Genomic DNA, 13510 nt, shown 5'->3' on the forward strand with positions numbered 1-13510 from the left:
GAAAAACTACCGAATGAACTATCAATCGCGAGGTAGTTTTATCCTCGTAGTTTCCGCTAGACCTAATCAGACCTAGTTCGGATCCTGTTCGGATATTGGTCGTGTAGAGCACTCAGCCGTTACACTACCTATTTACTAGTCTAGATAAGTATTATTGAATTTAGTTATATTAATAACTTCTTTCTATATAAACTACTAGATAACCTTTATAGTGCTAACTCTAATTCTACTTACGCTTACCTAGATTAACGTAGAGATGTCTTAGTACTCTAGACCCCGTGTAATAATCAAGCTTCAACAAGGTCTAGACTCTTACCCTATGTGATACTAAATATAGTTTCTTTTATTATCGCTTTACTTATCAAACATAAACTCATTTCACACGTAATAGGTCTTTCTTTACTAATATAAAGTCCTCTATTGAAGTTTTTTAAAAACGTGGTCTAAGTTACGCTTAGTATGCGTTGAATAGAAAACGCCACCGCGCAGCCAAACCAGGTTTGAAGCTTTGACCTATGCCACTTAAGCTTTTACTTATCTCGCTTAAGCTTAACCATACATAACTTAAGATTCTTGCAACCTCGCTTAAGCTTTAGATTGTTCATTTCATTATTGTTCTTGTGTGATCGGGTGTGGCGTTCCGCGGGCTGCCTCCTCGTTTCATTAATGGCTGATCTGTGCTAGTAGTCTTCCAGCCATGATGTTTTCTAGTACGCCATTTCTGCCGCTACGTCAGCCCCTCCTGCTTGTGCACTCAGCCACGATCCACGGCATCATGGTCAGGCCACGCGTCTTTCCGCCTGTGTTGTGAGAGCTAAGCTGGTCGCCGAGAAGGCTTCTGATGCACGACGTGTACATTAGTAACAGGTAAGCAGTGATTGGCCGGGCTCATATGTGGTCAGTGATGGGGCCTGAACATAAACCTTCAATACTGCGATGATAAGGAAGGCAGCGTGATATCGTCACCGTTTCTATTACCTCAGTGTTTAATGCTGGCCAAGATGAGTTGCCACGAAACCAACTTATTCTTCGCCTGTCTTCTGGGTAAGCCAAACAAACATACAGTTGAATGACGATCAAGCAAGAACAAGCACTGATACATGATTGCTCCAACAGCCCTTTTCAGCCTTGCTGTAACCTCAGATGCATCCACTCCACAGGACCAGCTTGCGTACGCAACCTTCATCCAGTCCACTTCGCATGGTAACTTCACATTTGCTCTGAACGCTGTGAACAGTACTGGCGATACCTACATTTACCTCTCTGGACCCACGGCATACCAATGGATCAGTGTTGGCACAGGCTCCAAGATGGCTGGCAGCGTAATGCTGATCGTGTACAAGAATGAATCTGTAAACGGTAAGTTTCCTTGTTACACCTTAATCCACCTTCCCAGACACATGCTCAAACAAGGAAGGGATAACACTTTCAACACGCCTGGCCACTGGCGAGAGTCAGCCTCACTACAGTTCTCAAATCGACTGCAAGCTGCTATCTGGAGCAGTAGACAAGGATGTCCAATCCAGTACTATGAAAGACCGCGGCTCGTCTTCTTCATCTTCATCTTCCTCATCCGAATTCTTCTCCACAAACATCCATTGTACTAATCTTCAATCCCTCGGCCAACACGAAGGCACCCTCTCCTTCACCAACCAGCAACAGAACTTCATCTACGCCCTGGGTCCCTTGGCGTCCTCTTCCAACCCGCTCTTGAGCAACTCCCCCTCGACAAATCTCCATCAGCACAGCTCAACCGGCAATTTCTGGGTCGACATAGTCAACGCCACGTCTGCATCGTTGACAAGTCCCAGCGGCAGCCAAGTGGGCGTACCGAGCGGCGCAGCACTGCTGGCTGCCCAGAATACAGGTACAGATAGCGGTAGTGACGCCATGAGCGCTGTGCACGCAACATTCATGCTTCTTGCATTCGTCATTATATTCCCCCTTGGTGCCGTCCTGCTACGTTGGGCCAGGAATGGAGTTAGGGTGCATTGGATTGTGCAGAGCGCAGGTTTGGTGCTTACAATAGTGGGAGGATGCCTTGGCATCGCTCTTAGCGAGAAGAATGATGATGTAAGTTGCTTTGAATTTAGTCTCCATTTACAATCTCTGAGGACATGTGTACTGATTGGTTAGAAATCATCGTACTCAAATGCTCACCAGATCCTTGGTCTTATCGTCTTCGGTGTCGTCTTTGTTCAGTGGGCTCTTGGCATATGGCATCACTTACAGTACAAGCGACACCGGCGGTCCACTGTCTTCGCAAAGGTCCATCGTATTGTTGGCCCGATCATTTTGATCATAGGTTTCGTGAATGGGTTCCTCGGAAACGATCTCAGTGGTGATGGCGACCACAACAAGTGGCTGGGTGCTGTTGTGGGTGTTGTTGCAGTGCTTACAATAGGGTTGCTAGGATGGAAGGAGTTGAAAAGGACGAGTATCAAAAAGACAGGAGATTCATTTAATATGAGGCCCAGTCTTCGAAGGAGGGATGACGTTGATAACTCCGAGGATGCCAAAACATAAATTCCTACGCTGGTGCGGACTGACCGTAAGATGGACGCTTACTTAGTAGACAGGCATATTGTTCTTTGTGTCCTTACTTTCATATTTTATTTTAACATTCATTTAATTGTTTCCGTAACGGTAATTTATTGCCCGCTACGGATAAATATAGGTTAAGACGCCGTTTTTCGATATATTGGGGCGCAACAATTAACGTGCCACAGTTCTTCTATCACACTCCGCATATAATGCTTAAGAATGGGAAATAGACATCTCCTAAATGTCCTTACAAGGTGTTGTAATTTGCCTTGCGCTTACAAACCCAATATATCTTGAGTGCTGCACCAAGCACACATCCACCTAAGCCTCCGAAGCTAAGTACAATCTCCATATATAGGACTAATTGAAGAGCATATCAGAACACGAGAACACTCATCATATCCTACCAGCAACGTTGCCTTCCTGGCAACGCAAAGCAGAAAGGAGAACTATGACTTCTTCAAAACTACTCTAGTGCAACCTACTACCCTGTTCCGATTAACTTTCTTCCAGTAAGAGTCCTTTGCAATATCCTCAAAATCAACAATGGACCGAGGAAGAGACATTCCATCATCTAAGATCTTAGATGCCACAAATCAACAAAACATGTAAGCGCAGGGCTAAGGGTCTTACACGACTGCGGGCATTCCATGTTCTTCCAGGGTTCTAACAATCCGTCCAAGTTGCGGGTTGTTAATCTTTAGTATTTGTCGCTCTGCGACAAACGCAATTTCGGGCGCATCATAGCGTTTCTTCACAAGCACTGCAAGAATCGAAAATATTTTACTAGAGATTTGGACGATAGCAGGACTCGCCGACCATCCGAAGTCTAGAAGGTCCGCTAGTGCCAACCCTGCCCCACCCGCCTCGATAATATCCAAGAAATCATTAGAAAAGGGCAAGATTCTCCTTCTTTTCTCTATCCAACGATAATTTTATTGAAACACTTATTGATACGATCACAGCGAATAATCAAAGCAGCTACATTGTCTCATCTCATATTAGGCCTGGTGAGCTTAGTAAACCTAATAGCATTGACTAGCGCCTATTCTTGTAAGCCCTCCAAAATTGCAAGGTACATCAAGAACCTGCGAAATCAAATTGAGAGCTTCTTAAGAGACTCACACACTAGAAACGTGAACGTAAATCTTGACCGGGGCCGTATTCGACCTATTCTTCAATAGCCTTAAACCGAGCAACAATTATTTTAGTCCGATATCTCATGTATACCCGCAAAGTCACTCAATTGGATGAAGAGACCACGTGAAAGATTACTAGGACAGAAGGTTATCTCTATGATATCTGGAATGCTTTGCGGGGCTATTCATGTGTTGATAATTGACATAGAAGGGCAGCAAAAGAGCTGGGGCGCCTCGACCACGACATCTGTTGTCGCAAATTTCATAAATTGCAACTAAGGAACGCGAGCTTTTTTTGTTTGTTTTCAGGAGCGTTCGTGGCTGCGATATATTTCATCATTGCCCTCCTGGTAATTGGCGCAGTTCTTCGGTTTCTTCACACTACTCGCTCTTGGTATGAACAATTGGTCCACGACGTTGGACTCAACAACTTGGTAAACGTTTCGCTTGTTCTTAGACAACGCATTACCAATCTGCCGCAAGATTATTATGCTTCTCTCTATGGTCATAGCATATATGGTCATGGTATTGTGCCATTGTTGTTTACGTGGGGTATGGCAAATCAGCGGTTTTGGCTTGTAGGATCGACTCCACCTAGACTTCGTGTGAGCAATCTAAGATCTGTACTCCATTCCAGTGTCTGAACATGAGTATTCCTATATATGGGCCCTTCTTCCAGCATCCTATATTTTTCCGAAATAACAAGACCATAAGCAAGCACTGGCAATTGTGATCAGCTGCAAGAATGAAAACAGGGTGGAATAGCGTCAATGTTTTTAGATTTGCGTCTTCATTGCCTCAATGAGTATATATCTTATTCATGTATGCATATTTCCATCAATGACGGATCTACATGTTCACGTGTGAGACTTTTTCAAATCGAGACTCAACCTATACTAACCCTTGATATGCGACCTCGTAATGAACCGCGTCTATGGAGATATATGAAGAGTGAATATTTCATTACAAAGTATAAGCTAGTTCTTATTGCGTTTCTTTGCGTTTTCCAAGCACTTGACCTTTTGGTTTTTCCAGCGGTGGGGGGCCGTTGCTATTACTTGACATCCCAAGTACAAATCCTGAATTCTCCCATCCTTGTAGCGCGTTTTGGCATTTATTCCACCACGACTGAATACCTCCGAACCAAACTAATAGCTTACGCTTCTTGCCCGGAATGTTCGCCCCCACCCACCATGAATCAGTCTCGGCGGACAGTGTCATTCGGAACGTGCTCCAGACAAGCTTCTTCCAAACCTCTGCAGCTTTCTCAGACGCTTCAATCGACTTGATGTTTTCATTGCGAAGCTTTTCAAGGAGTCGTGTCAGCCAGTCCACTTGTAATTCGATAAAGGGCGGTCCATTAACAATCGAACTCGGTGCCTGTGGTGCATACAGGAAGAATGCATTTGGGAACCCGGGCACCGTCATGCCTAGATACGTGCTGATTCCATTCTCCCATTTGTCTTGAAGTTTAACGCCGTCTTTGCTATGGATGTTCATCTTGAAAAGGCTACCCGTAAGATTGTCGTAACCCGTTGCTACAACTATCACATCTAATTCCCAGAGCTTACTAGTATCTTTGTTTCCCGTAACAACGCCATCGGCGGTGAACTCTTGGATAGGCATCTCCTTAAGATCAACCAAGGTGACATTGGCTCGGTCCACAGATTCTTAGTCATCTTGTTCCAAACTGGGTCGCTTTGCAGCGAGCCAGTATTGCTGTTTTTTCGGGGCCAGGATCTCTCTTTTGACAGGATCCTGGATTCTTTGCCTTACCTTTTCCGCCCAAAAATCGTATGCACTGGCATTTGCGGCCTTGTTCGTCATAAAATCGCGGTAATTATTAGTCATGAAGACAAATCCGCCTCGCTGCCAGAGCCATTCGTAAAGGCGTTGTCGCTCTTCCTCAGTCGCGTCTGCCCAATTGCATTGATTCCGATTGTAAGGGTATCTCGTCTCTGTATTGTGTTTTGCACACCCAAGAATCGCATCATAGTAGCTTTTCAGATTATTCGACTCATCGATGGATATAGCCTTCTGGTTCATAGGGAACCCTGTGCAAGGGATACGGATGAAGACTGAAAGTTCACAGCTCTCCTTGGCCAATTCCTGTACAATTTGCAGTCCAGATGCTCCTTGTCCAATAACACCAATCTTCTTGCCTTGCGGGTCAAAGTCTTCGGGCCAGGAGGCCGGATGGATCAACTGACCTTTGAAACTGGACTTTCCCGGCCAGTCCGGAATGTATGAGTCACAAGACGCTCCCACTGCAAAGACTGCGTAAGTGGATATGGCATTCAATCCTTTGGCCCTGAAGGTCCACGTATTATTCTCTGGGTCGTATCTAACTTCCTCAACTCTAGCGTTGAAATAGGTGTCTTTCTGAAGATCAAGCACCTTGTCCATGTGGTCAAAGTATCTTCGCAGCTCAACATGGTCGGGATATCGCTCTGAGAAGTTGAAGCCTTGCCAGACTTCTGGCAGACACAATTGATACGTTGGTGTTTCGGTGTCAACTCTCGCTCCTGGGTAGCGATTGATTCTCCAGACCCCGCCAAAGCCTGTAGAAGCCTCGAGAATCTTCACCGTGTATCCCATCTGTCGCAGCTTGTGGAGGGCATAACACCCACTGAATCCGGCCCCGACTATGATTATGTCGGCTCTGATTTCAGTACTCATGGCGTTGAAACGCAAATCAGATATTCTTCTGAAATGGTAGTTTTCAAAGTGAGGTTGAGGGTATGAAAAAATGTGCAGCTATTCAATACATTACAGTGGCTTCATTACATATACTCAGGAGTTTAGTAGCGTATCCTATACAAAGCGCAATGGCATAGTGACCCGTGCACTACTTCGGTATGTGGATGCCTCTCGAGCCGGATTGTAAATTTCGTAATCCCTGTAGTGCGCGTATATACCGTATATGCCGTGTTCACCGTATTATACTTGTCGGGCCTTTTCCCTGCATGCTTCCGTCTTTACGTTTCAGTACGGATTGTACACTATCCGCTCACCGAACGGTACTTTCCCCGCAATTCAACATGTATCAGTGACAAGCGCTACGGATTCTCCGCCCCTTAGCTCCTTACGCATTGAACCCCTCATCTCCTTCACCATGCCTTTCTCATCCGATCTTCAGCGGGTTGGCACATACGACGAATCATGCTGGGGTCACGACCAAGAGTATCACGAATATTCTGCAGTCAGCTTAGAAAAAGAGATCAGCGCTTCTTTCTTAATTTCGCTCATACCCTGAATCAATGTTTCTAAAATAGTTTCCAAGTAACTCAGAGTTCCATTGTGCATGCCAAACCGTAGTAATTCTGCTTCCCTCCCAGATATGCCAATCTATATTCCGGCACCTGGTAATAATTAAGTTCAGAATGACTCGAGTTGTAAGATTTTTGTAAGGGGTTACTTAAGGTTGACAGGCAAGCACAAGGATTGGCTGACCGAAATTTCCGTCTGCTTAGCACTTATCTACATAAGAAGGCTGCACATGAGAAAAACAAGCGTGAATATTCCCTCGTGCTCTGCTTCTCTGATCAAACACAAGTGCCTTTGTCAAATAGAGTCTCGAAATACACATCTTCATTCTGGTTATCAACCCCTCTTGACAGATTTCTTTAGATCGAATACCAAAATCAAATCGAACATGGGACTGAAAATGGATAACAACTTTGTTGCCGCCATGGCTCCAGTACTGAGCGCCATGACGGGGCTTCAAAAGCCAGGATTACACGACATAGAAGGTCGTAGGAAAATTTTCGCTTTTGGCAATGCGGCGGCATTTGAAGAGGGCGCGGAAGGGTTGAGGTTGGAAAAACACACCATTTCAGCGTCGGATGGTTATCAGCTTTCTGTATACCACTACAAGAAAGACGTCACTATCGATCAAGCATCTCCTGCGCCTGCAATCGTTCACTTCCATGGAGGTGGCCTTATCACACTGAATGCGGCTAATACTATCCCCATGATCTCTGAGTTCGTCCGTGCCACTGGGGTACAGGTGTTTTCCGTTGATTACCGGCTTGCGCCGGAACACCCATATCCGACGCCTCTCGAGGATTGCTGGTCCGGCTTGAAATGGGTTTTGGCAAAGGCAGCCGACTTTTGCCTCGATAGTGCCTCTATTGCCGCTATGGGTGAAAGTGCTGGTGGGAATCTTGCAGCCGCAGTGACGCTGTTGGCGCGAGATCGAGGGTTGGCTCCACCACTAGCGAAGCAAATCTTAATCAACCCTATGCTGGATGACCGAAATTCATCCAAGGCAATCGGACCCGTGTGTTTTTGGGATGAAGTCGACAACGTCACGGGCTGGACAGCATATCTGAGGCATGAACCTGGGCGACCTGGAGTGCCAATGTTTGCAGCACCCGCTCGTGCGGAAAGTGTTGAGGGTTTACCTCCACTTTACCTGGATGTCGGACAGCTTGATTTGTATATGCTCGAGGATCTGGAATATGCCTCAAGGTTTGTGCATGCTGGTATAGAAACGGAATTGCATGTCTACCCAGGTTTACCACACGCTTTTGATACGCTTATGCCTGGCCATCCTACGTCTAAAATGGCTATGGAGCATAGACTTAGGGCCATTCGAAAACTAATCAGCAACTCTCATATCAAGAGCGGGGATGTTGAATCCTGATTGGAGAATCTTTGGTTGATTCTATACGCAAAACATAAATGAACCTTGGTAGTCTAGGAAGATGAAACGTATTCACTTTCATAAATTCTTGCGCGTCCACTTTAGACAACACACGATCTGTTTACTCGAGGTCGTCCCTAATCCTCATATATACTGTCATTTTATTGATGCAACTCTAGACGCTACAAAGACTTATCCAATTGCTTTCTAGCATGAGCAATCGTTCTGAAACCAAATCATTTAGGTTCTACAAGAACTTTCAACAAAGTGTCTTTCGATGTGACCAGCGCTTCCAGCCCTTGACTAACGAACTGGTCCAATTGAATACGACTGCTGACCATTCCCTCAACACCATTGAACTCGCCTAGGTTTTGTAAGCCGCTATTCTTGTCACACTAGAGAATGAAGTCATGTACCTTGGTCGAAATCATTGACAACCTCTTGAAAATCGACATCGTTGTAAGTGACCGACGCGACAACTGTTATTTCTCGATTATACCACTCCTTTTGTGGTAATATCGTCTGGTGTTGCATTTGATTAACAGGGAAGTAGATTGCAGAAAATATTTCAACCTACCGGTTTTCCTGAATCTGCCACAAGGACGTATCTGTCTTTCTTGCGCAAAGATGACATTGCCGGTGCGATAGCAGGGATGAAACCTGCACAGTCAAACACAACATCAACGCCCTTACCATTGGTGAGCTGCTCAATGGTATCAACAAGATTTACTTCTTGAGGGTTGATTCCAGCGTCGACGAAGAGGGTTCTGATACAAAGATCGGACCCGTTTCGACTGCTTTAAGATTGTGAACGACTGCAAGTCCTATTGGTCCAGCGCCAAGGATGAGTGAAGACTTGTCTGCAAATTGAGAAAACCCGGATACTCTCAAGGCATGTCTTGCAACTGCAAGAGGCTCGATGAGACACGCTGTGTCCAGGCTCGAGTCGGCAATGCGGTAGCATCGCTTAGGGTCGACAGCGACCAATTCCGAGAAACCACCCCCACCACCTCCGTTTAAGCCGACGAATCCCATCTTGTTGCAAAGATTCGTGTCTCCCTGTTTGCACATGGAACATTCTGAGCAATAGAGGCGGGGATCAACCATGACAGCCTGCCCAACTTCCAAGGGTCAGTTTTCAGGGACCTCAACAATACGACCGCAGAACTCATGGCCCAAGGTCACAGGAAGGGTATCCCCAGTCACACGATCCTGTTCCCCAGGAGCTGGTGTACCCCATGGATCTAATCTGTTAGAATCGTATAATGCAGTAAGAAATTGTCTTACAAGTGTGATAATTCGTCAGATCGGTGCCGCATATACCGCACCACGCAACCCGCAAGAGTACATGATCTGCTGGACGGTTTGGAATACTGATCTCCTCAATACGCACATCTTTCACGCCGTAGTATCTAGCAGCCCTCATTTCCTTTTTTCTTTTTTTCTTCTCGCTCTATCAGGCTGGGCGGCGAGTTGAAACACGTATGCAGACTAGATGTTGGAGTTGTATTGAAAATACTGTAGATGAATGACCGGAATTTCTGTTAACCACTTTCTACTTATACGAAATACTTAAGAATAGCTGACAATGCGATCCGATCATGAATGTATGACTGTACACCACCTTGGGGTGTATACCTACGTGTTCTCCTCGCCAAGAGAGATCCATGCTAAGAAGCGACAGTATATCAAAAGCAGGGTTGTATTAGTTACACTGCTCCACATTAATAACTACCGCAAGAGATGATCGTCCTTGCCGTCGTCGGAAGTTGTCCGGATCCGTGTTCCGTGCGGATAGTGAAGGCATTTTTCGGATGCTGTCTATTCTAGTTCTCTGTGCACATGCATTGCGGGGAACCTCTTGTACGTTGTTGTAATGCACTTCTCAAAAGGCGGATCATACCCTTGACTTTTTAGATTAGAAGCAACCTTCCTTCGAACGATGTACGCGTTGCGAAAGTCTTAGACACTAGGTCTACACCAGTATCTGTGGAGTTTCGGCTCTCGGATGCTTTTCACTTACCATCATCCAACCTTATTGGACTTCGGTCTCCGGATGCTGACCGGCTCGCCCACAGTTTAGATGAGGGATCCAACTACTCCTTGGGCGAGTACGTGTACTGATCTTTTCACTCGGCTACACGCCATAAGTTTCATACCGTAGAGACGCTAAAATAATAGTCTAACTCTTCTTCGGATAACTTATTTCAGAAAAGTCTGACGCTGTTCTTGATAACTTTAACTCGATAGAGTATAGATCTTACTCTTTAGAGTATAGCTGTTACTCTCTACCCTGGCCTGTATTGCCCCCTTGTTAGCGGATCCACGTACATCAGTTCTGCTATGAAGCACAACATTAGGTGGCGCAGATCCCGTATTGAGTTGTAGCATACGGTGAATGAGTATGACAGGACCACTAGTAGGAATGAAGCAGTCAGTGCAGGGGGGTATAGTTTACGTCGCTACGTACTACAATCCAGATTTACTATAAATCAAGTCAACGCAAGCCAGCTCTCTCGAAATGTTCAAACCCAAACCTCAGAGAATACTTCAATTCTATCCCGTTCCTGACCTAACAATTTCCCGTTAGCTTAACCATCTACGATGTCTCACGTTCAGCCTGATGAGCAAGAGCTGTTCCTCAGATATTAAAAAGAGCGCGAAAAACGCGTTGCGGATGCAGCTATCATCGACTAAATTGAGACTCGATCAAAAGAAGTCCAAGATCTCGCCAAAGACCCATGGGTTAATTGGAACGATCCAAAGATCCAGAACCCTCCTCTCAAAGATGGGGGCAGCGTAAAGTTTCTGATCAACGGGGCTGGGCACTATGGCCTGCTCTACGCTTGCCGTTTGGTCGAGGCTGGGTTCAGCGCAAAGGACATTGTATGTGTCGACATAGCGGGTGGATTTGGCGGCACCTGGTACTATTCACCCCCTTTCCATTAGAATTGAGATAGTAGTTAACCAGCGCAATAGGTACTGGAATCGGTATCCTGGGCTCATGTGCGATGTCGAAAGTTACATCTATCTTCCGCTTCTAGAGGAGACTGGATATATGCCGAAATACACATATTCTTATGGTGCCGAGATTCGCGGTCAAAACGAGCGAGCTGCTCAGCACTTCGGCATCCAGGGCCAATTTTGCACAAGAATCGAGTCGCAGATTTGGGACGACGACAAAAAGGTTTGGGTCGTACAGTTGACCCGAACCGTGGATGCAAATGCGAAGACTGAACAATTGACTGTTTTTGCGGATTTTGTCATTGTCGGCGGTGGCGTCCTGAACATTCCGAAGGTCTCAAAGCCCCCAGGCTGGGAAGATTTCAGAGCCAAGAAAACTGTTTTTCACTCAGCTCGCTGGGACTATACTTATACGGGTGGCAACCAGGAGCAGCCCGACTTGGTCAACCTCAAAGACAAGACAGTTGCAATAATCGGTACAGGCGCAACTTCGGTGCAGATCATACCCGAATTGGCCAAATGGGCCAAACACTTGTACGTTGTACAGAGGATACCGGCATACTCAGGGTGGCGCGGTAACCGCTTGACTGATGAGGAGCACTTCAAAGACTTGTCGAAGGAGAAAGGATGGCAAAGAGCCCGGCGACTCAATTACAATGCATGGGTCTCTAACAACCCTGAAGGTTACGGACCAAATCTTGTGAATGATGGATGGACCCATACTCCAGCTGGCGAAGGTTTTTTGGGCTCAACCAGAAGAATAGTTGGGCCATACGAGACGGAAGAATACATACGAGAACTCCATCGGATTGACCGGCCACGTACGGAGGCCTTGCGCAAGCGTATCGACGACGTAGTCAAGGATAAAGACACTGCGGAGAAGCTGAAGCCATGGTACGGCAGCTGGTGCAAGCGCCCTACTTTTCATGACGATTACCTGGAAACATTCAACCAACCCAACGTCACCTTGATCGACACTGACGGAAAGGGTTTGCAGGCATTCTCCGAGAATGGCCTTGTGTTCGACGGCCAGGAGTACAAAATTGACGCTCTAGTCCTCGCAACGGAATTTGCAGTAACCTTCAATGGAGATGTATCTCGGAACATCAATCGAGCTATTTAGGGACGCAATGGGCAAACCATGTCCCAGAAGGCTGAGACTACACGTAACGCGCCACTGTTTGGCATTGCCGTTTCGGGATTTCCTAATCTTTTCTCCTTCTTTTCCCGCGGTAATGGGACTTCGTGGAATTTGACATCCATGTACGATTCGATGGCGACATATGTAGCGGCTGAACTCAAGAAGGCACACATGCAGGTGGAAGAAGGGAAAAAGGTAATCATTGAAGCCACTCCAGAGGCTGAAGACAAGTGGGGTGACGAGATGGCAAAGAGAGCTGCTTTGTACAGTGCGTTGGGGGCTTGCACGCCCACCTACTTTACTGGGGGTTTTGAAGCTCTCAAAGCTAAAAAAAACACAAAGCCAGGAGGACTTGAAGAGAAATGCCAGGACTACAGGCTGGGCCGCAGGCCCAGTCGCTTATCAGGAGAAGTTAGAAAGCCTTGCAGCCAAGTCAGAGATTGAGGGCTTTAAGGTTAGCGTTGCCGCTTGAATCAGCTCTACATCAGGGTACGTTAGAATGCAATTATACATTGAGTTCATATATATACCATCACTCTCTCAATAGAAGAAGGTATATAGCCTGACTTGTTGCTACATCATATCTTACATGATTAAGCCGCTTCTCTGCAATCAAGCCAATAAGATAAAGGAGATGGTTAATAGGTGACTGTTACTGTTTGGCTTGTATCCCATTTCAATCATTTCTGACTGTCCACTACACCCCGTAAAGCAAAATTGGAATGCTTTAGCGAGATTTTGTTACTTCAATCAAGCTTCACTTCTTGCATTAATTACTACACTCCCGATAGGTATAGGTCGCAAATGTAAGGCATCCAGCCATCACAGCTCCAGCTGCTACGGTAAGCACCCTCCATTACTCACCGCTATTCCCGACGCTGTCCTTTCACATATCAAAAAAACTTCTATCCATTTTGTCAAGCAGAGTTCAGTGCAGTTGGTGCATTCATTTTGAGGTCGGATCTTGCATTAGAGCAGTTGGCGACGATTAGTAGCATCACGTTCGCCAAGGCGTTTGCAACAATCGCACGGACCTAAGTAAGTAAGCCCTTGCTACAAGATTGTCGGACTTAA

At 46.0% G+C, this 13510-nt stretch overlaps 5 protein-coding genes across 5 annotated transcripts; 3 read left to right on the forward strand and 2 right to left on the reverse strand.

Annotated features, from left to right (window-relative positions):
* Positions 1-1202: 1202 nt before the first annotated feature.
* Positions 1203-2421, forward strand: COCMIDRAFT_65326 (iron reductase domain protein; the record flags this gene model as incomplete). The annotated part of the gene is made up of 3 exons (XM_007691757.1): positions 1203-1359; positions 1418-2073; positions 2137-2421. Coding segments are annotated over 3 exons (1098 nt in total), but the record flags the coding sequence as incomplete, so codon positions are not given.
* A 2153-nt stretch (positions 2422-4574) lies between these two features.
* Positions 4575-6362, reverse strand: COCMIDRAFT_38523 (uncharacterized protein; the record flags this gene model as incomplete). The annotated part of the gene is made up of 3 exons (XM_007691750.1): positions 4575-4615; positions 4742-5353; positions 5486-6362. 3 exons carry the CDS (start codon positions 6360-6362, stop codon positions 4575-4577), a joined length of 1530 nt encoding a protein of 509 aa, XP_007689940.1.
* A 976-nt stretch (positions 6363-7338) lies between these two features.
* Positions 7339-8331, forward strand: COCMIDRAFT_100587 (uncharacterized protein; the record flags this gene model as incomplete). Its single annotated transcript, XM_007691758.1, has 1 exon — positions 7339-8331. The coding sequence occupies one exon, from the start codon at positions 7339-7341 to the stop codon at positions 8329-8331; it is 993 nt and encodes a 330-aa protein (XP_007689948.1).
* A 236-nt stretch (positions 8332-8567) lies between these two features.
* On the reverse strand, positions 8568-9757 carry COCMIDRAFT_38525 (uncharacterized protein; the record flags this gene model as incomplete). Its single annotated transcript, XM_007691751.1, has 5 exons — positions 8568-8695; positions 8748-8853; positions 8909-9063; positions 9117-9452; positions 9619-9757. 5 exons carry the CDS (start codon positions 9755-9757, stop codon positions 8568-8570), a joined length of 864 nt encoding a protein of 287 aa, XP_007689941.1.
* Positions 9758-10852: 1095 nt separating this feature from the next.
* Positions 10853-12908, forward strand: COCMIDRAFT_38526 (uncharacterized protein; the record flags this gene model as incomplete). Its single annotated transcript, XM_007691752.1, has 5 exons — positions 10853-10916; positions 11051-11255; positions 11311-12388; positions 12419-12743; positions 12814-12908. 5 exons carry the CDS (start codon positions 10853-10855, stop codon positions 12906-12908), a joined length of 1767 nt encoding a protein of 588 aa, XP_007689942.1.
* Positions 12909-13510: the final 602 nt, after the last annotated feature.

The sequence above is a fragment of the Bipolaris oryzae genome, assembly GCF_000523455.1.
Source record: "Bipolaris oryzae ATCC 44560 unplaced genomic scaffold scaffold_108, whole genome shotgun sequence".
Taxonomy (NCBI): Eukaryota; Fungi; Ascomycota; class Dothideomycetes; order Pleosporales; family Pleosporaceae; genus Bipolaris; species Bipolaris oryzae.